General features: G+C 40.2%; 2 protein-coding genes across 5 annotated transcripts in view; both read right to left on the bottom strand.

Moving 5' to 3' along the window:
- Positions 1 to 8543, bottom strand: part of shroom1 (shroom family member 1) — a 32056-nt gene extending 23513 nt beyond the window's left edge. For both annotated transcript variants that reach the window (XM_041051566.1, XM_041051564.1), the window contains exon 1: positions 8349 to 8543. The gene's annotated coding sequence lies outside the window, so the exon portion shown is untranslated. The remainder of the gene's footprint in view (positions 1 to 8348) is intronic.
- A 2595-nt stretch (positions 8544 to 11138) lies between these two features.
- aff4 (AF4/FMR2 family, member 4) overlaps positions 11139 to 27196 on the bottom strand; it is a 29303-nt gene continuing 13245 nt past the window's right edge. For 2 of the 3 annotated variants that reach the window (XM_041051194.1, XM_041051193.1), the window contains exons 3-21: positions 23328 to 24131; positions 22894 to 22932; positions 22625 to 22711; positions 22299 to 22326; positions 22123 to 22186; positions 21784 to 21876; positions 21408 to 21552; positions 20445 to 21201; positions 20155 to 20306; positions 19582 to 19667; positions 18918 to 19152; positions 18344 to 18441; positions 17851 to 17914; positions 16812 to 16948; positions 16284 to 16355; positions 15991 to 16084; positions 15824 to 15867; positions 15303 to 15520; positions 11139 to 15142 (exon numbers count right to left, since the gene is read on the bottom strand). In XM_041051194.1, coding sequence (XP_040907128.1) covers positions 15015 to 15142; positions 15303 to 15520; positions 15824 to 15867; positions 15991 to 16084; positions 16284 to 16355; positions 16812 to 16948; positions 17851 to 17914; positions 18344 to 18441; positions 18918 to 19152; positions 19582 to 19667; positions 20155 to 20306; positions 20445 to 21201; positions 21408 to 21552; positions 21784 to 21876; positions 22123 to 22186; positions 22299 to 22326; positions 22625 to 22711; positions 22894 to 22932; positions 23328 to 24131 — 3345 coding nt within the window. In that variant the 3' untranslated portion in view covers positions 11139 to 15014. The remainder of the gene's footprint in view (positions 15143 to 15302; positions 15521 to 15823; positions 15868 to 15990; positions 16085 to 16283; positions 16356 to 16811; positions 16949 to 17850; positions 17915 to 18343; positions 18442 to 18917; positions 19153 to 19581; positions 19668 to 20154; positions 20307 to 20444; positions 21202 to 21407; positions 21553 to 21783; positions 21877 to 22122; positions 22187 to 22298; positions 22327 to 22624; positions 22712 to 22893; positions 22933 to 23327; positions 24132 to 27196) is intronic. The other variant, XM_041051195.1, reaches the window with a different exon arrangement.

A 27196-nucleotide genomic window follows, 5' to 3' on the forward strand; every position in this document is an offset into this window, starting at 1 on the left:
AAGGAGAGTCCAGATACACGATACGCTGCCCTGTAGAGCAGCAGCGTCAGAACAACAAGGAAACATTTGCTCAGTGTTGCACCAGAGATCTGAATTGCAAACTAACCCGCCAGGCAGACAGAGACACCGTGTGAGGGCCAACGGTTAACATTCACTTCTCCCCACTGACCCCAACATGGCTGCCGCTGAAGTCAACAACAAACTTCAGCCAAGCAATATTTTTGATTTTTGAGTTTCTCATTACTTATCCACTTGAGGAGAGCGTGCTTGGCCACCATTACCTGCCCGGTCAGTTTAATAAAACTCCAAATGTTAAGTGACATTAAACAGATGGACGCTCTGCACGTTTTTGTTTTTGACCCTGGCCACATGTCAACCCAAGTGGTGGTGATGATGCATAATTAAGCAAATGAAGACAAGGACACCCAGTGGGCAACCGATGTCTGCCATGCAGAATGTTTCTTTCTCATATTACTACTTCTCCAAATCCAGTAATTTACGGCCCTCGACAGCCTAGGATCATACCCCACTCAGTCTCTTTCTTCTCTATTAAAACTTGTTTCCCACTCCTTCCTCAAACACAGACAGGTGAGGGGAACACTCTCAGCTTTTCTATAAAGGAAGTTTAGTTTCAGGATTCAAGACCGAAGTGGACATTTCCACTTTGCTACCTGGCAGTCTGAATGAAATACCTGCGAGAAATATTTACTTTGCATTTATTTACCTGGTTTAGTTTCTTGTAAAACACACACAAAAAAAACTGGGGCAAATCTCTGACTGCTTCCATGGTATTGCAGTTACTGGTCAGAGGCTCAAAGTCCGACTTTGAGTCCTGAGCAAGTTTGTGCTTTTGTTCATATAGACTTTAGGTATTGAAACACTAGGGAAATTAATGCTGATAAAGTTTCTAAACTCTCAAAACTAACAACAGAATCTCAATTACTCAAGATGATCCTTGACCAGATGCATTATTAAATGTAACATGTATTGCAAAGGAGCCTTTGTATTACCAGTCATAACTATAAAAAGTCAAGGCCCCATAAAAACAAAGGGAAGGTTTGCCAAACATCTGGCAAACCATTAATTCACCTCCTCTCTCCTGTTTCTCACTCTCTCAATCTCCATGTCAAATCTACTGGGGACACTGTCTGCAATACATACCTAGAATAAATTAGATTTGGTGGATGTCTTAGTGCTGGAAAAACTGGAGTTTAAAGTAGCTTAAAGTGCAAAGATCTCAGCTTTCAGCATATTCCTCAATGGCTTTTCCATGCTGAGACACTGCACAAAACTGGCACTGCGAAATTTTTTAAATCACACCAGTAAAATAGCTGTTATTATAGTATCTACTTCCTTCAGCCTTGTTGTTGACATCTTTGACCTTAATGCCATTAAGGCACTGACAGCTTTTGACATTTAATTAATCTGTTCCAGGTGGACACTGAGTTAGCATTTAGCTAGTTTCGACATTCCACAGGCCATTATGAAGCAGATGATCAACTGTTCTTTCCCTGTACAGGCTTTTAAACGGAGTAATCCTGGGTAAGATCTTTTCCCCTTTTAAGTTTGCTTTATGCTACAGAAAGCTTTATAATGAACATAATGTAACAAGGACAAAGAAAATTATTATTTAATCCAGTGGTTCATTGTTAGCCTGCAGCTCAGTTACAACATGGATTGTGTTTTTTTTTTTTTTTTTGCGCTCATCCCACCTCCATCTGGGTAATTTCAATGACAGAACTCATGTTCAGCTCTACTGAAAGAACAAATGTGTGTCTAATGTGCTGATAATTACAGAGTCCCCACCTACACCTCAGGCTACAGACGACCGGCTGCAGATGATCTGCCATTGTACTGACGCCTCTGCCGAGACAAAACAGTCAGTGTTAACTTTTAATGGTCCTGCTTTTGAAACGTATACAGTAACCTAATAGTACTGATCATCACGCTCAGGAGTCAAGTGATTTTGGATCTCCATTGTCCTTCCCAGCACCGACTCTGCCACCGTGGTTAATTTTGGGGAGCTGATCACAATGGGCTCCTTTTACCGCTGGAAGTGCAGGTTTCCTACTTCAGAGCAGGAAAGGAGAGGGGTGTCAGAGGAGGAGGAGGAGGTGGTGGTGCTGGTGGTGGTGGCAGAGGTGGTAAGGCGGGGTTTAAGGCTGTAAAACAAATCGCATACAGATTAAACTTCACCAGAAAATCCTGCAACTCACTCTGGACTTTGTAACCTGGGAGAGAAAAATGTAGCGTGGTAGTCAGATGGTGGTGCAGCCTGAGGAAGCATTGATGGGATTACTGAGGGGAACCACTACTCCTTCCTATGAATTGATAAAATGTACTAAAATTAATTAGTTAAATTAATTAATTGCAAAAATAACTGTTGATCGCCTTAAATAACTTTAAAATGTGTCATTTCATCTACTCAGCTGACTCACTGATTTTCACCAATATTCAATTATTAAGCTGTTTTATTTCAAAAAGAGAAAAAAAAATGTCCAATATAAACACAGGTGTTGAAGCCAGCTACCACTGGACACACACACAGACACAAACACACACACACACACACAGACATAAGACATCAAGCTTCTACTTCCAGCCATGTCAGACAGCTGTAAATGCCTCTTTTATTAGTCAATATCACAGCCATATTACTGCGGCTGTGGCTGGCTCAAGTCTCAGTGACAACCCCTCACCCACACCTTTTCATCAGGGGCTATGAAAACTGAGACAGCCCTCCAGCAACACTGCTGGCACCGTGTATTATGGCGGTACAGCACAACCCAAAGTCTGTCTGCCTTTCTACTTTTCCCTTTTAAACACACACAAAGGACGAAGGGATGCTCTGTAGTCCAAACTATAATGAAACAGTAACAATCTCATGACCAGTTTTATTCTTCTTCTCTGCACAAGCCCCTTTTCTGATGTGTCCAAATGCCGTGATAGTCTCAACATCACATAAACCTTTGAAGTCATAACCTGTGATAAGTGAAGTAGCGGTTTTTAGTATCTCAGTCAAGAAGTGTGTTGGATCTGGCCTGCATTTTCCCTGATGGACTGTCTGTTCTGGCAGGTGGTCTCACATTATTCCGCTGATCAACAGGTGGCATACTCAGCGATGTAGGGAAGACGAAAACTTGTAGCTAGTAAACAATGCAGGTTTAAAAAACTGGCTTGGCAAGTCTTTTATAAGGAAGAAATTGCATTCAACACGAGTACATGACCCCAAGTATACACACAATGCATTTTGTTGGGTTACGCAAAATGTAAACAGAGCTTTTGTTTGTTTAAAAGAAAACTCCGCAGGGCATTGTTTATATTTGCTAAATTAAAGAGTTTTGTTTACTGTTTCTGCAGCATGTTGCTGCTATTACAGTTGTATTTCCTATCTACCTAGAAATCAAGTAGGTTACTAATACATGCACACATACCCACATACCCACATGATATATGACACTGCCATGTCACAATGAGGGTCCTATAGAGCCATACAATAGTGTAGGTGTGGTCCTGTCAGATAACCAGAATAGGCCGACAGACACACGTAACCATACACACTTTCCCACCTGCCCTCCGGGGGTCTCGTATTAACCAGCGATAAGCGCTGTCAGCCATTTGTCTTCTTCACATCCATCTGCTCTATAGGACCTGAAGAGGCCTTTCTGTTTCTCTGACAAAAGAAGGGGGATCTGACAATAACTCACAACTGCAGACGAGTGAGTGGTCAAACCTGCCCCTAGAGAAGAGATCTGAAATAATAACCGAGGAGAGGAAACAAGATGAAAGGTGGGGAAAGAGACTTGGAAAGGCTGTGAATGTCTGAGTCTGGTGGATGGTGCTGGAGATCGTTCTGGCTAGGTTCCTTGAAATCAGCCCATGTGCTTCCTCACTTGGCTATCTCTCCAGGGAGGACAATCGTAAAGTCAGGAATGTCAGTCATTCGTGAGGAGAAGGAAAAGTGTGCACACACATTCAGCCTGTCCCATGCAGGTACTGGATAAAAGTGATGGACATTCACTGGAGCTCTACTTTTTTTTTTTTTTTTTTTTACAATCAGTAAGTCAATCACTCAATCAATCAATCAGCTTTGTAAGTCATGCAGGAGGGTGTGACAGCTGACAGCAAAAAAATTAATTAAACCAACTCATTCAGTCTATAACAAACTGCACTTACAACACTGACATACTGTCACTTCATAAACTGATATGAAGAACTTATGAAAAGTTGCATGTGTACACATCAAGCAGACACCAAGCAAACATTCATTTGGAGTTGTGTTTCTGGCCACTTGAGGAAATTAAGTCCAATATTTACTCTAAGTTTAACTCTGCTTTGCTCTTCACAAACTCCTTATGGGAACATCTGGTTCTTTAGCTGCTACAGAAGTTTGTTTGTCTGCTGTATACTGCTGGGTAGGTAGCGTACAGTCAGTATTTAGATCTTTTTTTTTTTTTTTTTTTTTACTAAAACAGCTGGAAACAAAACTGATGAGAACAGTGAGATTATCATTTATACACCTCAGAGAAATCATTTTAGACAATTCAAATGCCATTATATTTATATAAAAGCCACAGTACAGTATATTACTAACTGAGCCGTATCACATTTACTCCCAAGACCACCAGAAATACACACCTTAAACAGGTTGTTTCTGTGAAACAAACAAGTAAAATCTACACACTTATACACTCTTGGATTGACTCAAGGTCAACCACATTGCTGTAATGTTAAAGTAATATTGACTTACTGCTGCTTTCATCAAGATTATTAATCATGCAATTTAACACGGGTGGTATTTTCCTTTTAACATGCCTGCTGGTTACAACAACCTGAGATTTTCCTTCTATTCCTTCCGCTTACTTATTAATCCCTGAGGGGAAATTTTAACTCAAATATGGCATCTTAAGCACGCTGCTGTCTTCCTCCTCTGTGCTCGTTTTCTAGAGAACTGAATCATTCACCCTGATCTCCTTATCAGAGTCTGCAGTGACCTTCCTGGTATGAGGCCATATAATGTAAGTGTACCTGAATATGTGTACATTACAACCATGCACTCTCAAACGTGCATCCATCAGGTTATCAGAGCATGACGTCATGGTGGAACCGCAACGCCCCACCCTCCGTACTAATTATGGCTTAATTATTCATAGTCATAGTATCAACATAATGTTTAAAACAAAAGTGATAAAACATATACTTACGTCTGCATGACATAATGTCCCGGTCTTATCTCTAGTATCACCACTATGTCATCCTGAATAGTTTGACTTTCTTACCTATTATACCTGGATATTAATGAGTCTGATGGACTTTGGTCAGCCAAGTAGTCTTTTCTTTGTAGCTCTATCTTACAAGCACAGTTTCACTCTTCTGGTACTAAAATGTATCCCTGTTCCCACTCCCTCATTCCCGTTAATAAAATTACTCTTCGATTCTCAATTTAATTACAGCAGCTGATTCTTATCCAAAGCATGCTAAATCACAGGTCAGTGGTTTACTTAATATCAGCCCTACCAATCCGTTCTTGTACCCGATTATAGACAGTCTGAGTCAATCATTTTACCCTTAAAAAACACACCACTGAATTCCCCATCTCTTAGAATGAGTCATTCACTACATCAGCTTTTTCCTTCACAAAGATAAGACGCATTTCTTTTCCTGAAACCAACAATCCCAGTGAAAGTCTCACATGCAGGTACAAAGGGAGAGGTTGAATTACGACATCACACTTCTGTTACGGAAAATGTAAACAGTATAGGTAAGAATAACAGAAACCAACGAGTTGCAAACTGATTTATTACTCTGACACCTTCCTGCTCCATCCTTGTATACCATCTCAATTTCACACCTTCATTGGAGTTCAAAGAGAAACCATAAAGAGGGATAATGATTTAATAACAGCAGCATTAGGTCATTTGATAAAAATTCTTCTTGACCTTTTAGCTGCTTTAATTCTAGGATTTCATTACGTTGTTTTGGGGGTTTTTTTAAATCTGATATCAGCTGTGTATAATCCTACCATTTCATTTTTATATCACATTCAGTCACAATATCACAAAATAAGATTTGGTTACTTATTGTTGGAGAAATGCGCTGAACCTTTCTGAACTTAACCTAAACTTACCCACGTAGACAAACCAGTCGGTTCATCCTTGCAGAGGTGGTATGTGCAAAAGGTCACTGAAAGAATGTAAACATCCGACTCAAAACAACATATTGTATGAGTAATTTTCCACTGTTTAAAAGACAAGAGGCATTAAGTTGATGAATGAATGACAATACACCACATGTGGTCCCGAATCTCGGACTTGTGCTGTCCTGTGTCCCAAAATTACGCTTTGTTATGGAAGCATGACAAACTTATGTCCTAAATGACTGCACTATACAAATTTATTCTGTTTTGTTGATGCCAAGTACGCATCTTTTGTTTCCTTAGACGGAAGAAAGGAGAAAGAAAAAGAGATCATATTTCAACAGCTGGGGTAAGTTTACATGTATGGCCCATGGCTTTGTGATCCTACTCTATTTTATAGCCTTTCCCTCCTATTTTCTTCCACGTTTAGTTTCTGCCTCCCTTTCCGCTTTAATCTTCCTGCAAAGACACACACCACCTACTCAAGCTGCCACACATAAAACCACCTGCATGCAGCAATTACCAAAGGTGTGTTTTGCCACATGTCTGTGTGTTTTAGCTTTGAGTCAAGTTGTCACGCAGCGTCTTGCTGAGTCAGTACTTTATCTGTCTATCCAAGCACTGCAACATTAGATGAGTTTCGGATCAGCAGGTGTTTATGAGGGCACCTGTGTACAGAAGGTGAATGGCTGCTTTTAGGTTCTTGTGTTTCTGCCTTCATTAGTACAGGTAAGAGTCTCTTGTCTATGTGTATACATAAGCATGCACTGCACCCACATGCATGTCTGCTCTGCACTAGCATCTGAGTGAAGGCCTCTTTGCAGTCTCCAGGTCAGACTCTGTGGGTGCAGCGGTGTGGAGTAGGGTCAGTGGCCTGAGCACGGCATCCAGGAGCAGTACACAGAGAGGCCAGTGTGCTTCTCCTGCTCCCTCCATCTGACCAACGCACCGCATGAGTGCTTCAGTTTCTGCCACAGCACAAAACACCAGTGTCTGGTTTCCCCCAAAGCAACCCTGCCACAGCCGTGGCACCTTTTGTTCCCACTTTAAATAAAACATAGTCCAGTCATTAGGTAGAAAGGCCCTCCTGTGCATAATTCAGGGCCAGGCATCAATTTGAGGCAAGGAGATAAGGTTAAGGAAGGACAATACTATGTTGTTCTCACAACACTGGCAAACAACCGACATTGCATAAGTAATGTTCAACAAGAAAAGTATGCCAATGGCAATTAAATGTGGTGATAACAGTAGTTTGGTTTGCAGTTTGTCTCCCTCCTGTCCTCACTATCCATTACAGGGCTGGAACTAACCATCATTTTCATCCTTGATTAGTCTGTCAGTTGTATTTCCCAGAACCAATGTCCAAAAATTGTTTGTTTTGTCCCACTAATAGTTCAAAACACCCAAAATATAAAGTAAAAAAAAATAAAAGTTTTACTAGACAAATCACCGGAACTATTAATCAGTTCTCTGCATTTTTGACTACTCATTTTCTGTGAATTGATTATTCAGTGAATCCAGTAAATGTTTTAGCACTAATCCATTATAAACTGTTAGGAAGAACACAACACGTATAACTAAAGATTTAAAGGTTTAACGTTACATCAGGGGAAAAAAATTTTCATTGCCAATTAATCTGCCAATGCTTTATCAATAAAGTGATCGGTTGTTTGGGCTGTAAAATATCAACAGTTCAAGCCTCCAAAACATTCAGTTTGCAATTAACAAAAACATAGAAAAAGAGAAAATCCTAACAATGGAGCACATTTTTGGCAATTATGGTTTAAAAATGACAAACGATTCACCAATTAATCAAAACTGCTGCTGATTAATTTTATGCCGATCGATTAAGCGATTAGTCATTACTCATTCTCTCAGCTCTACACTCACCTCAGTAGGAGATGGGTCATGTTATCTCACTCACTACACTCACTAACAAGGAGTATCTGCTACCTAACGTTAGCTCCTGACACAACCGAACTCAAAGCGGTTTTCGCTTATTCAAGAACAACGTCTATTTCACGCCTATGAAGTGTTACAACCGATAACAACAGTTTTAATGTAAAGGATTTCGCTTATTTTCGTACAGTTATCATACGACCATCTTCATCATTGGAAACAGTAAGCAACAGGTTGACAGTTGACAACCGAAACCGAGCTACTACAGCGATACTTTGATGCACCTGCTGCTACCAAAGTCCCCTTCACGTACCTGTTGATTCCCGGTCACTTCGCGGTTTCCAGCTTCTAGTCCTCTCGGGTTTCCTGTTTCCTCTTCTCGAAAGAATAACTAAAGAAAATACTTATACTGACAAGCAGAATGCACTTTTACCTTGTTGACTGGCGTGTCTAGAAACCCCGGTACCCCCCCGGTAATGAGCTTTCCTTTTCCTCCGCTCGTAGTTAGCTTACCTTGCTCCCCAGCGAGAGACAAGCGGATGAAAGGTAATAGAGGAACGAGTTGACCAATCGGATGCGGCGGGAGGCGGTCACTTTGGGAATATACGACATCCTATTGGTCAGTCCGTGTCAATGGGGGAGAAGTGAAAACTGGAATTTCTCTGTATTGTTTTGATGCTCTTCAGTTCACAGAAAAGAGGCAGAAGTTAAAACTGAACAGTGACAGGTTTGCTCGGCGGTGCAAGAACGATTCATTTACTTAAGTATTAATACCACACTGTCTGAGACAGAGTGAGCTTTATTGGCCTAAGTATGTTTGTGCATACAAGATTCAATGTTCAGGAAGATGCACATGGACATACAGTAAAAACAAGGACAACAAAGCTAAACAAAGATAAATAAATACAAACAAATGACTGTTATGCACAAGCAAGTGGTTGAAAAACAGAATAAAATATAGACACATATGTATGTTTTTAAAAAATATGTGAACATGTGACTAGTGTTTATTATGAAAGATGCATAAATATAACAATGATCATGGACAACAACATACAGTCTCTATATACATGTCAAACAGTTTGTGAAAGTTATAAACAAGAAAACAAGTGGTGCAAGGTATAGAAATGTGCAAGTACAAGTGATGAATGATACATATGCAGCACGTTGTCACATGGCGTGAGTTTAAACTGATCATTTAATTTTATATATTTTAATTTGCAAAAATACGAATGTAAATCCAACATAAAAATTTGTCTCAAGTAAAAGGAGGTTTAATGTATAAGATGACATTCTGTCAATGAACTTTTAAAATGCTTTGTATGCAAATATGTGAACTAAAGCTGTTAAATAAATGTAGTGGAATAAAAAGTACAATATTTCTTTTTGAAATGTACAGGAGTAGAAGTACAAAGTTGCAGAAATTTTGAATATTCAAGTAAACTACAAGTACCACAAAACTGTACTTACAATACTTAGTTTCCCTAAGGGGATTATTAAAGGTTTTAAGTAAGTAAATGTACTTAGTTACTTACGACCTCTGGCCATACCGAACTCACTAACAGACATAGTGCAAGTTAGTGCTTTGATTGAACATTCATACTGTCAATAAGGAAATGTTCACCTTTTAAAAGTGATCACTGTAAATGAAAACTGCAGAGAGAAAAAAACTCAAAATGTGAAAAGAAAAAGTGACAGTGAAAGAATATCAGTCTACATAAGAGTTAATGTTCTCTGGGCTGTGCACTGTGGATTGAAAGCAGCTAATCATTTCTAATAAGCTCTGCAATGCAAAGCTATATAAACTACTTTGAACACCTTTGTTTCATGCACAGAAAGATTAACTGAGCACCGTCTATTTCTTACTGAAACAACAACCATAACAGCTATCATATTTAGGGAAGCGGTTTATTATTTATTCATTTTTTAAAATATTTTTTAAATGCACTGGATGTCTGGTTTTAAGCTCTGGCTCTAATCTATGAAGCCTTCACAATAACCCAATTAAGATGGTGAAACACCAAGTCACACTTCTCTCTGTTCATACTGCTAATCTAATTGCATATTGTAACTGTCACCACACAGCTCCCACTGCCACCAACGGTCACAGTGGTTTCAATGACAACCTAGCAACAATTAGGCTGAAACTGATGGGATGACAGCAATGACAATAGCAACTCATGACCACTTGGTGGCAATTTATTCACAGGTTTGGTCTGCCACTGTCCGCGTGTTGAACAAAGTCACTACATGGGGTTGACAAAATGGTGTAAGCACAATGTGAAAAGAGGTCTTAGCTGCAAGTGTCTTTCAAATACCACTTCAGAGGTGGGTCATGAAACTGCAGTTAGCAGTATTTGTCAGTTCCTTATCACAACAGTTACAGGTTAATCTACCTAGTATGTATGTAAAAAATAGATCCACCATAACAGCTGCAAAATGCTGCTTACACAGTAATGTATCACTAATTATTATCCAATAATAGTGGATATAATAAGTAGTAACACTGACAGGAGCCATTTTCCTGCACAAGCACTTCAGCTTTTGATACTAAAGGTGTGATTTACCGCTGATATTTATGTATTGAGAAAGTAACATTTTTAAATGCAGGACATTTACTGTTTTTTTCTTACAGCTGTTCAAGTTCATCTGTTTATTTTTTTCATTTATTTAGATTTGGACTCTTCGCTCATTTAGCTGCTTCAAAAACATATGGAGCTGCTGACTGAAAAAGCTGACATCCTGTCTGTTGGGAATCAGCCAACAGGACAGAAATGATTGCAACAGTGACTTAACTGTTTCCAGTTCAATTTTCTGATTATAAAATCTTTGGATATTTAGATTATGTTGCCTATGTTGTTTGTAGTTATTTAGAAATTATGAAGAGTAGTTCAATTCCAGTTCTCCCAAAAAACATCATTCGCAGGGTTAAAAAAAACATTAAGGTTATTGTTCAGTAAATTCAAGTTAATATATCATCTTAGCAAAGGAAATATTGGTGTTTCAAATGTTTTATAGCCATTTTTAGACACAGAAGAGTTGAAGTAAGAACTCAAAATGGTAAAAACATGCTGCTAAAATAAAACAAGTACAACCCCATTAAACATATCCATATATATTTTATTCTCAATACGGCAAAATACAAAGAATATTCAGGACAGACTCTCATTAGTCACAATTAATACTCACTTCACAAGAATGCTTTTAAATTACATAACCTAAGTTTGAAGATCAAACTCAATGAGTACCTTTAATCATATTGCATCCATCATATATAGCATCTCTATCATCAGTTCTCTTAAAACTAATCCAATTTAGACTATTGTACATAGTGTATGCTGCAGGTCTCGCTTTAGAGACGACTTTTAGAAAAAAGACGTTATACAACATACTGTATAAACTGCTACAACTGTTTTGATGTGTAGAGAAATACCTCTGTTTCAAAAGACATGTTGGACCAATTCTTCAAAAGGGACACATAGTAAATACATCTCTCTCGTGAGGAAGAAACAGACGTGGTTTTACATAACAGACTGTACACGCCATCCATCCATCCCGAGATCAACAATATACATTTCATGAAAAGTACACGCCTCCATATCAAATACAGAGAAGACAAAATATTCGCACTTGGATCTAGAGACATTAATGATTATGTGGCGACATGATACTGAGAGACAGTGAAGCAGAAGACAAGTATACGAGCACGGTAAGAAAAGGACTGAGAAATCAATTTGATATACAGCGTTAACAGACTGGGATGTCGTCTGTAACAGCTTGGAACAAGAAGAGAACAGAAAAAAAAGCCCACAGAGGAAAAAAAATGTGCATAAAGTATCTCACAAATGTATTTACAGGATTTTTAAATTTAATAAAAATGTCAACCTGTAGTAGAAATTCACCCTTAAAGAAATGTTATATTTACAATTTATACATTTGTATTTAAATAGAAACATGCAAGTGTTAACATCTTCCTACTGAATGTCCCAAAAAAAAAAAAAAAAAACCTCATCTTACCCTGGATTCTTTAAAGTTAGAATTAATATTAATTACTACTTACAATGAAATCTCATCATGAACAACCCCGATACATTTACATCTTCCTATTTCATAAAATGGTACTCCTTAAAAATGCAAAATAGAAAAAAACATTAAGCAAAGGGGCAGAAAAATAAATAAGTGTGAGTAGCAAACAGTTAAAAATTATTTCTAATGCTAAATTTGTACATTTGACTACAAGAGGCGCGGACCTGTACTTACAAAGTGTACCAGTGTATGAAGACATTGACTGGGTTGGCAAAACCCACAGAGGAATTCCTATGAGAAAAGTGGCCTCCAGCTTTAAGTACAAAATGGCTCGAGCCATTGGTGTTTAGATATAAAAACAGATCTATATACACATATATACTAAACCAGTACACAAAATTGCAAAAGCTAAAGGCATTGGACACTTGAGTTAAACAGGTTTCTCGCTGAGGTGGAAAAAAAAGAAGAGAAGTGGGGGAAAAAATCCCAAGCCTAGAAATTAAGTTTTTTTTTCCCACAGAAACAGATCCTTTTTGTAAAAATCCTGCATAGATTAAAATAATACCTCCTCTGACTTTCTCTTTTTCAAGTGCAAGAGGAAATAACAGTATCCCCTCCTACAATAAAGGCCAGGGAGCCAGTGAGGGAAAGAAAACACCAAACACAACACAACAAAAAAGGTCAAACCTGGGCCACTTAGTAATTCTAAAGATTTGTTTTGCTGAGATAAAAATGGTGGTGTCAACTCAAAACGTTACACCAAATTTATGTTTCTAAACAGAGGGAGAGTGCAAGAAAGTTAAAGACTATCACAGCTCTTTAACTTTCTTGTCCAAACTCATCTTCCTTGGACTAAAACAAAATCAGCCAGTAATAGTTCCCATGAATACTACTTGGTCCAGGCTTTTATATTTCCAGCATGTTTTAGAAGGAAGTGGGCTTAAAAAAAAAAAAACAGAAACCAGATAGTCCTTCATGTCATTGACCGTTACCAAACATCAAAATGTCCACTGAAATATCTTCATTTAAAACCAATGCCATCCTCATCTGCTTTGATGACAACCAGTAATTTTAAATAACAGAAATGTTCATATCTGGACAGCTGGCACACACAGTTACTCCCCTGCCTGCTGAACAACTAGCTTAGACATTTCTCATCTACTGTCTTGTAATACAAGAATGACTAAGGTTTTTAAAATTTAAACAGGAACAATTACATATACAAATACTTTGCATCTTATAACCCCTGTTCAACCCTGTTTTAAACTTATGCATTTGAAACGTTATACTTCTGCTTGGCCAGAAGGAAAAAAAACTGCTTGGTATATAAATAAAATCTATATTGGCCGTTATACTTCTTATTTGAAATATATAATCATAGATTTAAAACTCTTCGTTCTATAAATGCAACACTGCTAATCTGCATCATTGATGAGTTTGCCTCTCTAAAGAACATTTTTCCTTTTAGGTGAATTTGCTTTCGTTGTACCAAATTAGCGGCCACACAAGGCCCAGTTTTTCTAAACTGCAAGGTAAATAACTGCACTGTATACATAGTTGGATATGATCTTCAATACTTAAGACACTCCCTGCTGTTCTTTAGAAAACTGCACTCTGAGCAAACAAGGGGATCAAAAAAAAAACCAATAACACTGACTGAAAGTGACTGTTCCTTGAGGAAATTGCTCAGTGAACAATGTAGATACAAGGGTAAAAACATTTCATAGGGAAAAGACTTGTATTCTGGAGCTTCAAAGAAGCAGCAAATCTCTTACAGAGAATGTTAACGTGATCAATTTTATTAAGGCTGTGAGTCTAAAAAAAAAACCCTTGCTAGCAGCCCCTAGAGGCCATGTGTCTCTTTACATCCAAAGTGATCTGAACAAACTGACCATTTCATTTTCTAGCAGGGTGAAAAAAAAAAAAAAGTTCATGATTCCAAAAAATAAAATGACACAACAAATACACTGATTGATATAACTTCTAAGAGAGAATTTATATATTTAAACGTGTGTCAGAAGCATTAACCTGTTGTGCACAACAGCCCACCCTACAGTCCTTAAACCTTGTGGGCATGCTCCAAGATTAACCTCTAGTGCCTAGAGACTTGAAGGAAAGATCAGTAAAGACGGTAGCTTCATTAGTGGTGGCCAACACCGTCTTTGCTCTAAAACCTCAAATGAGTTAAGAGGACCTGAATAAAAACTGAAAGAGGGCAATAAAAAACAGAATTGCTGCCAGCTTCCATTAATTGCTAAATGTTTAAAAATGCATAAAATGACAACTGTGGCTATAGCAAAAAAAAAAAGAGAGAGAGAAAAGAAAAATAATTTACTCAGATATGACAAGTGACTGTTTTCCTGTAGCTCACATACAAGGCACAAAAATGATAAAGAGAAACCTTCATTTTAAAGCACCTTTGGTGTTTATGGGAGGTACTTTGGTGAAACAAAGTAAAAGAAAAAGTTAAAAGCCAAAGTAGCCTATAAACCAAACCCCATTTTTAGTGTATTCATAATAAATAATTCATCCAGCGCTTCCATGCCAAAGAGATAAAAACATGGCCTTCGAAGATTTTGTAAGAATGCCGATATATGAAGTATGGCGATAAGCTCTTTTTATACCTGTGTTGCAATTTTTGATGCTTCTCCCTGTGTGATGCCGTCGAGGGTGTGAGATGTTTCTAAATTGCTCAGTGTTTTTGGCAAGCTGGTGTAGAAAATGAACACAGTGCTGGAGATGTCTGAGAAGTTCATCACCTGTGTGTACTTGGAGGACCAGAGGTGGACTGTGTGTGTGCATACAGTACATTATTGTTTGTGTGTGTGTTGTGTGTTGTTGAGGGGCATGCATGTATCTTTGAGCACATGTCGCTGAGCACATGAGGCTGAGGTGGTGTGTGTGTGTGTGTGTGTATGTGTGTCTGAGTGTGGAAGCAGTAAGCGAGTCCTCGCTAGGGAGTAAGCTTTGCGTCCAAGCGCAGCCAGTGGAGGCCCTGGCGTGTGTAACGCACCAGTTCTGTCATGCTGCTGGTGTTGAAGATCAGAGGACCCATCACCTTGTCCAACTCCGTGAAGAAGTCTGCGAAAACAAAAAAAGAGAGGGCAGCGTCAGTTTAAAATGATTTTTATTATAATTTAATCTGTAATAGTAATAGTAGTAAAAAATTCTGAAAATTTCCCAGAGCCTAAGGTGAAAAAAGAGAAAGAATAACGATGAAAGCCTAGATTTTGAGGTTTACCTTTCTGCTCCTTGGCCAGTTGCTCAGCCTGGTCCCAGACCTCGGTGGCGTACAGGAAGTTGGAGGTTACCTGGACGTAGCTGGCAGCCATCTGGTGGATACGCTGAGGTATGGTCACAGACGAGCTGGCGCTGCTGCTGCTGCTGACTGACGAGTAGCCGCCGGCCGTGCCCGGGGACAGTTTGGGAGACACTGGAGAGGGCATACCCGCTGCCTTACTGCATTGGGAAACAGAAACAAACAGACATGGCATAATGTTTTAGTATACCAAGTACAAACTGAAAATCAATTTCTGCCCAGTGTGATTGAATAATTTCAAACTGTTCATCATAACAAAATGTAAAACCTGCCAAAAAACACTGCCAACTTTGTGTGAAATTTGCAAAATTTTAACCACTGGGAAAATGTCAAACTCATTTGAGATGTTTTTTCTCAACATTCAACACTTGTGTGGGAAATACAGATGTCTCCATTACAATTCATTTCAATCTCAAAAAATAGCAAAGAAGGACATGACTTACTTTCCCATTCCAGGAGAGGGAGCCTGGGTGTTACTCAATGAATTCTGTCAATCACAATGAACAGATAGAGGAAGCAGGTTACACATTGACAGAGGACAACCGCATTCATGGAATTTTGAAGGTTTGCCAAGCAAAACCAGATTTCAGTTTCTTGGGAACAAATGTACCTTTAAGTGTTCGGTGAGTGTTTTGGAGTATTTTAGTGCACTGTCTTTCCTCAGCTTGAATAACCGCAGGTAGAGGAGGGACTGACATCTTAGGCTGGAAAAAGGAAATGGGTCAATGCTGATCTAAAACTTTCCAAGAAGAAACCAGACATATGTGGACTGCTTAAACACACAACTCTTCTTAATCAAATAACAAGGATTTTGAGCACTTAAGAGTTACAGCTTGAAGACAAGTGAACACCTCTACGACATCAAATGGAAATCCATCACCTGGTGACAGTCAGCATACTTACCAAAGCACAGCTAGCCTCTTGTCCGCTGAAGTAGCATCTGGGGCCATATAGCTTTTTAACTTCATAGTGTATCTGAATGCACAGACAGAACAAATGTTTAGTTTGTATTAGTACCAACCATTTAAATCACCACAGAAACTTTTTTATTTATTTAATTTTTTATTTTAACCCATGGATCAAAATTAAGCAACAGAACCAGAGGAATCACCTTTTTATTCCAAACATTCTTCTTCCTTGTTCCTACTTTACCCACAATGCAACTGGACCCCCAACTGTTACATTCAGAGATTTGGGAGTGTTATGCTAATAGCGGCTAATGTAGCCTCAAGCTGAGGTGAGGAGTGGGCTACAGCGGCTTGGTGAACTAACTTCTTTCTAACTCCACAGCTCCCCGAACAACATTTTTTTTCACTTCTACAGTAGAACTCCTCAAGACCTGTAAAGGGGCTCTGATGTGTAAAATCTGTGGAGTTCATATTTAAACGGTAATTCTGTGACAGCGATGAATGTATTAATGTTCGTCCTTACTTGATAAGCTCCACAGTTTCAGCATACATGGGGAAGGGAGACTTGGCCTCTTGGGCGCTCTTCTCCAGAGCGTTACCACATTCAACAAATGACACCACAGCATCCAGGTAGTAAACTGCCTTCTCAAAACGGTCGAACTGTAAAAGGGGGGAACAGGGACATAGCAAAAATAAAAACGTTGTTAGTGTTAGGAAGCACGTACCAGTCAAATATTGCATTTCCTTTCCCATCTGTTTCAGTGGTGGAGGCCTAAATGCTGTTCATTCGCTTTTAATTTGTTGAGGTTCATGGCCTGGAACGTTACATAACTGATGCTGTTTGTAAGTGATTTGGCGTGGGTTACATAAAGCTGTCTTTTCATTAAATTACAGCAGCGGCAGATAATTCAATTGTGCATACGTTGGCCTTTGGATTGAATGTGCAACAGATATGGACTAATAAATTGTATTGTGGGTTAATTAATTGCAAACCAGGTACATTGTAGGAAAACTAAAAAGTGTGTCGATAATAGGTTTGGGGTAAAATGTTATTTTTTTAAAGGAGAACAAAGACAAACATTATCATCTAATTCTTTGCGATGGGGTGTATTTGCTTGTAGCATTTGTTTAATTTCATGTACATGTAAATTTATGCAATTGACCACAGATATCTATTGCCATAAGTAAAAAAAATAAAAAAATAATGATTTTGACTGGAAATAACAGGTAGAAGAATTGGGTATCTCATTATCCCCAGGCAAGTAAGTGATACCAGACCTGCAGTTAAATATAGCCATCTGCTTATATTACAGTGACCAGGTAACAAAAGGATTTATGGTTTCCTTTTCTTGTGTGAGAACACACAGGAAAAAAAAAACAAAGGCCATGGAAAACAGGTAGGTAGGTAAGCGCCATGCAAACTATCACCAGGATGTAGTTTTACATTAAGGTCCAGACCTTGTTGTTTTACACCCCCTCTCCTCATATCTCTTTGCATGCAGCATCTGACACTGGAACATCTCAATTACACATGTAAATAGTCTTTAGGCTCTCGCTCTTACCAGTGCATCTGCATTGTGTTTAAGTTTCTTGGCCTCCTGTAAGTAGTGATCAGCTGAATGGACCCTGAAACAAAGTTGGTAACAAGTCAGACAAATCTGATTACTTCACTGAAACATTTTTTGAAAAAATGCCCAAACAAACACTTTTACAAAACTGTCACGGCTCAGTTTCTGCATTAATTTTCTCTAAGCACAGAACCTGCAAAGCACACATAAAAACTCTTCCATTAAAAGAAACCCCTGAAACAAAAGAGACAAAAATAAGAGCTAAGATTATGTTGTTTCTTTACCAGCATGAAAAGGACAGAGATTCCCAGCAGAGAACCTTTTAAAATGGAAATTTACGTCACCTTTCCTGCATGCAGGCACATCTATTCATGACCTCCCTAACCTCCTACAGCTTTATGCATCAAAGGCAACCCTAGATCCCCACAGCAGTTCTTTCTGCATATCCCGCTGTGGGGTTATCCACAGTGGAAAGAGCTCCTCTTACCTGTCCTCAAACACCAGCTTGGATCTCTGAGACTTGGAGCCGTCCGTGGAGAGCGGAGGCACAGCCAGCTGGTTATCACAACCCTTTGAGGATTTCTCCTGCAGAGACAACAAGCGAGGGGGAATAAAGTTTCAGGAAAAAAGGGGGCCTGGTGTTTGAAGTGGTGGATAAAAATGGAGAAATGAGTGTGAAAAACTCAGAAGGTTAAAATATACTGTGCTCTATGGATAACTGGGCATAAAGAAATATATAGAGCCAAATAACTCAGTGATTAGCTGCTGGTTAGACACAGCTCACCAGACTCTGTCACTTTAATCATATTTATATGATCCTAAAGTTATGTGCAACCATACACATGAAATGTACACACACACCCAGCTATGTCTTTGGCTTCTCCCCTTCTTCCCATAGCAACAGCTTTTTTTTCATGCTTGCTTCGTTATTCAAGTTCCCCCAGGGGAAACATACTGCACAGTTGGCAAACATGATAAAAGACTGCACTCACACGTCGCATTATCCACAGTGTTTGCCAGGTATTCAGCGAATGCCTGGAGGTAAGGTTACCCACACCCACCTTGCCATCGCGTGTGCTGCGTCCCTTGTCCTCTCCCTTTCTGTGTTTGGAGGTGGAGTTGCCCTTGGTGCTGTGGCTTCCCTCCTTTCCACTTCCTGTCCCGCTGGACAAAGAGGTGGAGGACTGGCTGACTGTCCTCTTCCGACTCGGATGCTCTGCCTTGGGCGTCCGCTGCAGACCTGACATGGAGGGAGAAGGGACCGGCTCCTCCTTCTTCTCCAAAGATCTCTTAGACCTGATGGGATATGAATCATTATTGTAATACAAACATTTTTTATTACATCAATGAACCTGTTTTTGTTGCAGTGCTTTAACCAACACCACAAAATATTAACACAAAAAGATTAAATGTTAACATTCCAAGTAATTCAATACTAAGAACATAGCAGAGATGTCATTAGAATAAAGGTTAACAGGTGCAGCTTGAAGAGGCTATGATGTAATTAATAAGTCACTGAGCTATTGAGCTTTGATTTTATGATGCTCATTAGATTATACTGGGTTTATATTTTGTGAATTGTAAAAGCAGAGAAAAAGACATCTGGCAAGTTTCATTTTGCCTGTGCAAAATCAAGCACCACTGTCTCATCAAGTGTGCCAAGTGTTCTGGTGCTCAGAGGGTTTACTGTGAATGATGACCAGGAGGAAAAGGAAGAATACTCACTCTTTACTGCTGTTTTTATGATGAGATAGAGACTTATCCTCTAGCTTGCATCGCTTGCTCTCTGGCTTTGTGCCTTCTTCATCATTCTAAAAATACAAAGATCACGGGAAATTCAAAGAAAAGACACATTAAAGGGATGCACAGATTTATTGGCCCATGCAAATGCCTCTGTGGGAACTAATCTGAAGCCTTTAACACTTTAACTCTGTACAGTACAGCCTTCTGCCAGTGCTCAGTGTTTTTCTAAATCGTTATTACACCCAAAGACATGACTCCTATCACTTAGATTTTAAATGTCTTTCTCTGGCGGCTATGATTGGGAAAAAAATCATAGCTGAGAAAATGCCAGATCATCAATGATGATCAAAATAAGTCATCATTCAGTGGGCAAGGGCATACTTAAAAAAAATTTTTTTGGGGCAAGTGTTTTGGAGAATTTGAAAAAAAAAAAATCTATGACACAAAAGTAAAAGGAACACTCAGTTAAACGCTCGTACATTTTACTCTCCTTAGAGCCAGAAATAAAATAAACTGGAATGTATTTAAAAGAAAAAGCAGTGAAATTTGCTCTACCTTGTGTTTCCTCTTGGCCTTGCTAGAGCTCTTCTCAGAGCTCTGCTTGCTGAAGTCTTTGCTGTCCCTGTCTAGAGAGTCGTCCCTTTCCACTTTTATCTCTACAGGCTCCTTGTAGGGCCGCCCTGGGATCCTAGACAGCAAACTGAGATCTGTAGGAAATGGGAAGGAAAGAGAAGGGTAGGGCATGGTCCACACATATCAACAAAATTCATCAACAAATGCACTGAATACAGTGAAAAACTGTATTGTTATAAGACTATTCTGCCTTATGAGCAGTGTCAACTGACCTATCTTCACTAGTAAAACCTGCTGCTGGGGCGGCCTTGCAGGGTAGCGCTCCTCAGGGTCACTGAGTGGAGACAACAGCTCTTTCTCTTCCATTGGAGAAAACACACACACAGGGGTCCTGATACTCTCCGTGTACTTGGGAGTCTGTGACGAGGACGGGATGCTGTCATTCCCCTCAGAGTCGGACGATGAAGAGTCTGTATCAATAAACTCGCGAGACTTCTGGAACGTCTTGGTGGGGGCCTTGGGCTTGCGTTTATCTACAGTGGTGGTGACTGTAGCTGCGGTGGGCCTCGGAGAGGATTTGGGTTCTTTTTTGATAGTTGGTTTGCGGGAACCCTTAGTAGCAGCTTTGGGCCGATGAGGAGGTATCTCTGGAGCTGGCTCACTCTCCACTCGCAGACCTCCCTTGGGTTCTTCCACCACTGGGGGTTTCTCAGACTTTTTGGGCTGTTTTTTACCCACACGAATTCGCGGATTTGTGCCTCCCTCACTCTGGGCGGGGGATTTTTGCCGACCACGGCCACCCTCTGCACCCTTTTGAGCTGCCCGCAGGTCCCTACTTGGGGTGGGTGCTACTGAGTCTTTTGACCCCCCTCCCTGGCTACCATAGCCGCGTCCTGAGCTATTATCTCTGCCCTCTTTCTTGCACTTGGTTGGAACATTATTGTTGTCCACTGGAGAAGCTGGGGAGAACTGCTTGGCCTTCTTGAACCAGTTGTCCAGCTGCCACTTGTTGGCCATGGGTTGTTCAGGCTGAATGGGTGCAGGAGAACACACAGAGGTAAGAAATTGTCTTGGTGCAAAAAAAAAATGATGCATGAAATCTAGTCAAACATAGAAATATATAAATACAGAATTATGGTATTTTTGGCAGGGGAAAGAAAGAAAGAAAGATTTAGTGTCTAACTTATCATTAAGTAACACTACAGCTTTATACAAAGTTACGGTTAAATCTTTACTTCAGGAGAGGCGGGCCGCGGGTGCTCATTGGCTTCGCTGTCTGTAGTGCTGCTTTCGCTCTCGCTGTCCGAGCCTGAGCTGCTCTCTGAACCGCTGTGGCTGCTGGAGTCATCCCTCGATTGCTCCGCTCCTTCACTGTTATTGCTGTTGTCAGATAATATTCCATTGTGTACAAAAGGTGCACAGTGCAGTTTTAGTCACATTCTGATTAGCTCAATACGAAACAGCTCATTTACTAACAGGGGAAACATTGAAGAGATTGAAAGCCAAAACACCAGTGCAGCCTCAAAACTTTAACACGTCCCTAACACAGTGGCAACAAAAACCCAGCATTTAAGTTTCACAAAAGTAAATTTACTATGGTATGTCTTTTACCTTGCTGATGTGTTCCTTGAGGCGTTCTTGGCAGAGTCCTGTTCTACATCACTATCTTCGCTGCTGCTCAGCTTCAGGTCATCTTCCAGCATACTGAGATACAGGAATGAAACATAATTAAATCTTTGTATTTTATTACAGCAGTGTAATTGCTGCAGGCTGGGAGCGCTGGATGCGTCTACATGACTTACAGGGGCTATCTATGCATGTCTGGTTGCGCTAGGTTTCTTAATTCATCGTAAGTATTTGTTTTAGCATCTGTTGTTTGAATCAATACTTGGAAAACTACGAGGGAGGGATGAGAAAGGATGTAAAGAGGAAAAAGGATGAAGTACTCACGTGGGTTGTTCATCACAAGCTTTGGACTGGTGGCTGCTGGAGCTCTTGGAAGAACTGCCTCGCTCTAAAAACACACAAAAAAGGCTTGTGAGCAATATGTAAACATAAACACATGTACTTGAAAATGTATGATTTTTTATGTCAAGGTTTGGATCTGAAATGTGTGCAATACTCACTGTGTCCACTTGGAAAAGGGTGAGAGTCCTGAGGTAAAAAACAAGAAAAAGAAGAAAAAACTGCATTATTTTCATGAACCATTTTGTTTTTTCATCGTTCACCCACAAATGTATCCCTCAAAATGGATAACAGTTAATGAATAAAGTCCTATCTCTTTATAGTTAAGACAACCACCAGACAGGATTCTCTGGATGGCTGCATGTGTTATGTAAGGACTATCTACACCATACAAAAGTAGTAAACAAACAATTAAGCTTTATTAATTAATCATGACACATAATCATTTGAATCTAACAGTCAATGCAGCCAATGGTGCAATGCTGACCTTGGTAGGGAATGGAAACTTGGAGGGTTCTGTTTTGCAGGGGGTGTGGATGGCTGTCAGCGGAGGGGGCCACGACTGAGTCATTTCCTGAAAGAAAGAAAGAAAAAGAAAACACACACACACACAGAAAAATGTACAAATGAGTTGTACGGTGTGAGTAACGCAAAATGCTCTTTCACTGACACAAGGCAGTAGACTTTTATCTGAATGCTCACAATGAACTGCTCACCTGACAGAGGCAGTTTTTTAAAATACAATTATGTACATACCTTAAGAATTTCATCGACGCAGCTGGCGTCACCGGAGCCCTAAAGAGAGAAACATCATGCTCAGCACGTGTTCATAAACAGCATGATGTCAGTGCAGCAGGTGAGAGGTGGCTTCCATTTTGAGTACTGTGACTCATTATATAGGCATTTTATGAGACCTATGAGTTCAGTCAGACCATGTGTAACATGCCGTGAGGTAATTTAATACAGTTATTACATCATTATGAATATATGCTCCATCAAAAAACAGTGCTCTGCCATTTTAAATCCTGCAACCTCCACTACTGTAGATTTAAGTCTTGCTGCCGATATAAATCTGCTATGTGTTACGTAAACACACACCACACCCTTTATGTGAGAAGTGAACATAAGGTGCAAGGTTCAGAATAAATAAAAAATAGAATGAAACTGAAGACCTGTAGACAAAGTCTTACCTCCACAGGCTGTGAAGGGATCTTCAGCTTGGAAAGTGAGGCCTTGCCGTTGGACTTCATCTCTCCCATGGTGCTGCTGTGTGACTGTCCGCTGTAGCTTTCTGCTTGTGAGCTCTTGGGTTCTGCTGTTTCCTGGCCGTCCATAGGCCGCACATAGGCGGTGGGCTTCTGCAGCATGGAGCCGGGCTTGGACATGAGAGATGGGGGAAAGGCCTGGCTCGAGTGCTGTCCACTGGTGAAGGAGGTGTGAACCCGTGAGGGCGAGTCCCAGTTAGCCTCTCTGTCTCGTGGGGACTTGGAGCGGTAGCGCTCCTTGCTGTGAGGCTGCTCGGTAGACAAAGAGCTCCGTGAGTGGCTGTTGTTGCTGGAGGAACTCAGGGAGCCCTTGGCCGGACTCGATGTGTGTGACTTTGAGTGCTCTGATCCTCCACTGTGTTTACTTGATTTCTTTTCCCGCACCTCTCCCCCGTGTCTTTGGCTACTGCTGCTGCCGCTACTGCCTCCGTTGCCCCTCTGGCTGCTGTGCCCACCCTGGAGTCCTGAGCGTTTCTGGGACTGGGACGAGGATCCACCTGCCGCGGGACCAACAGGTGTCCACTTACTGCTCTGGCTGCTGCCACCGCTACCGACACTACGCTGGTCCCCGCCAAACAAAGGTGGCCCTGATTTCTCCTCAGAGGAAGACGAGCTGTTAGAAGGTTTACCGCTAAGCTTTGGAAGTGTGTCACCAATCGTCTCTTTCATCTCGTCGTAATTACCCAGCATGCTCTGAATACGACTGGACAGTTTATCTTCCTTGCTGGACTGAAGAGAGAAGCAGAGAATGGGAGAAGAAGAGGTGGGGTAGAGGACAGTTTGATGATGAAGAAAAAAAAAACAAAAAAAAAAGACAGCCACAGAGAAAGAGGAGAAAGAAAATGCATTGAGAAAAAAATGAGAGAAAAATGAACAGAGGGAAAGCAGAGAGGGCAGAGGAGTGGGGAGAGAAAACAGTCATTATGGGCACAAGTTCAACACTTGGGTTAATTGCTTTCTATCAAAAACACTGAAAATGGAGGAAAATGTATCACTCCTATACAAATACACTTAAAATCAGTCAAATCAGGAAAGTGAACACAACAGTAATGCAGATTTTCATCCAACAAAAGAAAAGAAACAAACTGCATCTTAATCCCATGTGTCACCAGTTTTACATTTGAAATAATTGACTGAACACAGAGAGAGAGGCCTAATCTGCCAAATGGCACAGTTAAGCTTGTCCAAACATACAGATCGGGACAGATCAGTCCACACCCATCTGTGAACACAGATAAGGGTCTACCCATAGCTCCAACACAGAGGTTAATCAATCACTTTGAGGCCACGGGTTCTAGCCGACCTGTTTGCAATCAGTCCGTGACAGAACTCTGCACAGAATATCCAGTTTCACATGCGGCCTCAGACCTCTGTTTTGTTTGACAGATTCACACGGAAGGTGAGGAAACACAAGCCGTTATCTGTTGGCAGGAAATGTAACTAGCTTGGTCATAATGTGCACTCCACTACCTCCGGCTAGCACGGTCTGGCTCACATGTGTGAAGCTGGTGAGCTGAAGCATTACCTATTTTTTCTTAAGGCAGGTCTGTTTCACTTTGTAGTATGAGTATAAATGACGGATTTTATTATGACTGCAATAGGCCTCCGGTGGAAGAGCACCCACACAACTATTTTTTCTAAATTACAAATATTCAGTACAAGTATTTTGAAATTCTGATATAATGGCTTATCTCACATACTGAAGCCGGCATGTATGTTTGGCTGGTAATACTAAAATCAAAGAAGACTAAACAGAAAGTGCTGGAGGTAAATTAGAAACAGCCGATTCATTACATAGTTTGTTCAGCAAACCCAGTGTTTACATAGATACTGATTGCAAAACAGTGCAGTGGCAGAATTAAAACATTCTGTGAAAACAAGGAAGTTGTATTATACTGTAAATTTTGTATTAAATGTAACATGACATAATTTATAAACACTGTACATGTTGTATTACACATCTGTAACAAAAACTGTCTGATGAACTTTTGGTTCCTGCCCTACAAAAAGGCTCCTGAAGCAGTACGCTTTTTTGCCAGACAGGAACTATCCATACAAACATCACTTTCAACTCAATAATTAACAAAGAAAAGAAAACACAGATTGCCATCTCTTCCAAAATTCCTCTGCTATCTTCTCACATGCAGAAATGACACACAAAGACCTGTATCTCGTTTTTAAACTGTTACCTGTCCGATTTGCCTGATCTCTGTGGGTCTTAAGAACATGCTCAATGGATGTCTGATTTCCTAAGTTCAGAACTTTGCTTAGTTTCTGTGGCTAGATCTTGGCACAGTTTGGTTCAAAAGGCCTGTTCCATAATCAAATTTGTGGGATCCAACATTGTGTGGCTTTAATTTTCAACAGATAATTCTGTGCTCTTCATTCCTCTGCAGCTGAGTTACAACTGCGTGAACTCTGCACCATAAAAATGTTACTGCTCTGCTGTTCTACATCTGGGAGGCCACAGCTGCGTGCACACATGGCCTTTAATGCAGAACACAGTAAACTTCCACTTAGTGGAGCATGACAGAGGGGGGGAAAAAGTTAAACTGAAGCTTACATAAGACTCAGACAAACAGGAGACAAGAGATACAAAGTGTAGAAAAGCCAGCGACTTAAACAGTTGGCTTTTTCCCACATTTTCCTACACACTACCTTCTTTTCCTGAAAAGCAGTTTCGGAAAACAGTAGACCAAACATGCGTAATAGAATTATTCGCTGCAAATGCCTTTCTTCCTTAGCAAAGGTCAAGGACTTTTGCTTCTTCAATGTCAGCTTTTTACCTTTCACTTTGTTGTGGTCCAAAACACACAGGCCACCACTCAGCGCTCACCTCTGCTACCCTTTCTATTCCCAACCTGTCAGGACACATTCCTCACTGCTGCTTTGATGGCTAGGTCTAGCTAAGGAGAGGAGCCACTTACCTCTGCTCAAATCTGGTTAGTGGCAAAGATTAGACCAGTACAGAGAACTCAAATCCTCTTTACAATTACAGTGGCTGGGCAGGAGCTGGCTGGCCTACATGTATGTGGATGAAGACAGAAAAAATGCAGGAGGAGGGGAAGTTGGCGTATTCTTATGTTTACCTTCTACAGTTGCACTACAAAACAGCTAAGCAAAAACAGGTGTTGTCAGTTCAACCGACTCTGTTGTATTTTGCGCAGAGGTAGTCAACAGCTGACTCTCTGACATTATTTCATTCAAGCCACGAACATTTGGAAAAGCATCTAATATTGCTTTTTAATACCTATTATTAACAACCACATACTGTGCTTCACACAAACCTGCAAATAACATCTTAAAATTTGTGCAAGATCATCTCGATTAAAAGAAGGTGAACAGTCACTGTAAGAAGGGCTAGCTCAGACATGTTCCACCCAACAACTCTGGCGTGGGTATTAAAGCACATTTTGCCCTATTTAGCTTTGATCACATCAACAGTAAACAAAACCAAGACTGCAGGATCCTGAAGGTTATTGTGAAAAAGAAAAAGAAAAAAAATCACATATTTCTTTCTTTTCCATTAAAGCAGCAACAAAACTTCTTCTCAAACCTAAAACAAATATAGGATTTTCTTGAGAACATCTAATCAAGTAAAAGGTAGGAATTAAGTCAAACAAATATTACATAAAGTGCACACACACCTGTAGGAAGTCACCAAAAGATAGGGGGTTCCCTTCTTTACCAGAGAAGCCTGAAGCTAAGCGTCCCTCTTAGCAGTTGAAAAACAAGCAAAGGTATAGGCATGAGTGAAGATAATGCTATGTTGGCAGAAATGCTCCTGGTAGTGT

Source organism: Toxotes jaculatrix, chromosome 12, assembly GCF_017976425.1.
Source record: "Toxotes jaculatrix isolate fToxJac2 chromosome 12, fToxJac2.pri, whole genome shotgun sequence".
NCBI classification, from domain to species: Eukaryota; Metazoa; Chordata; class Actinopteri; family Toxotidae; genus Toxotes; species Toxotes jaculatrix.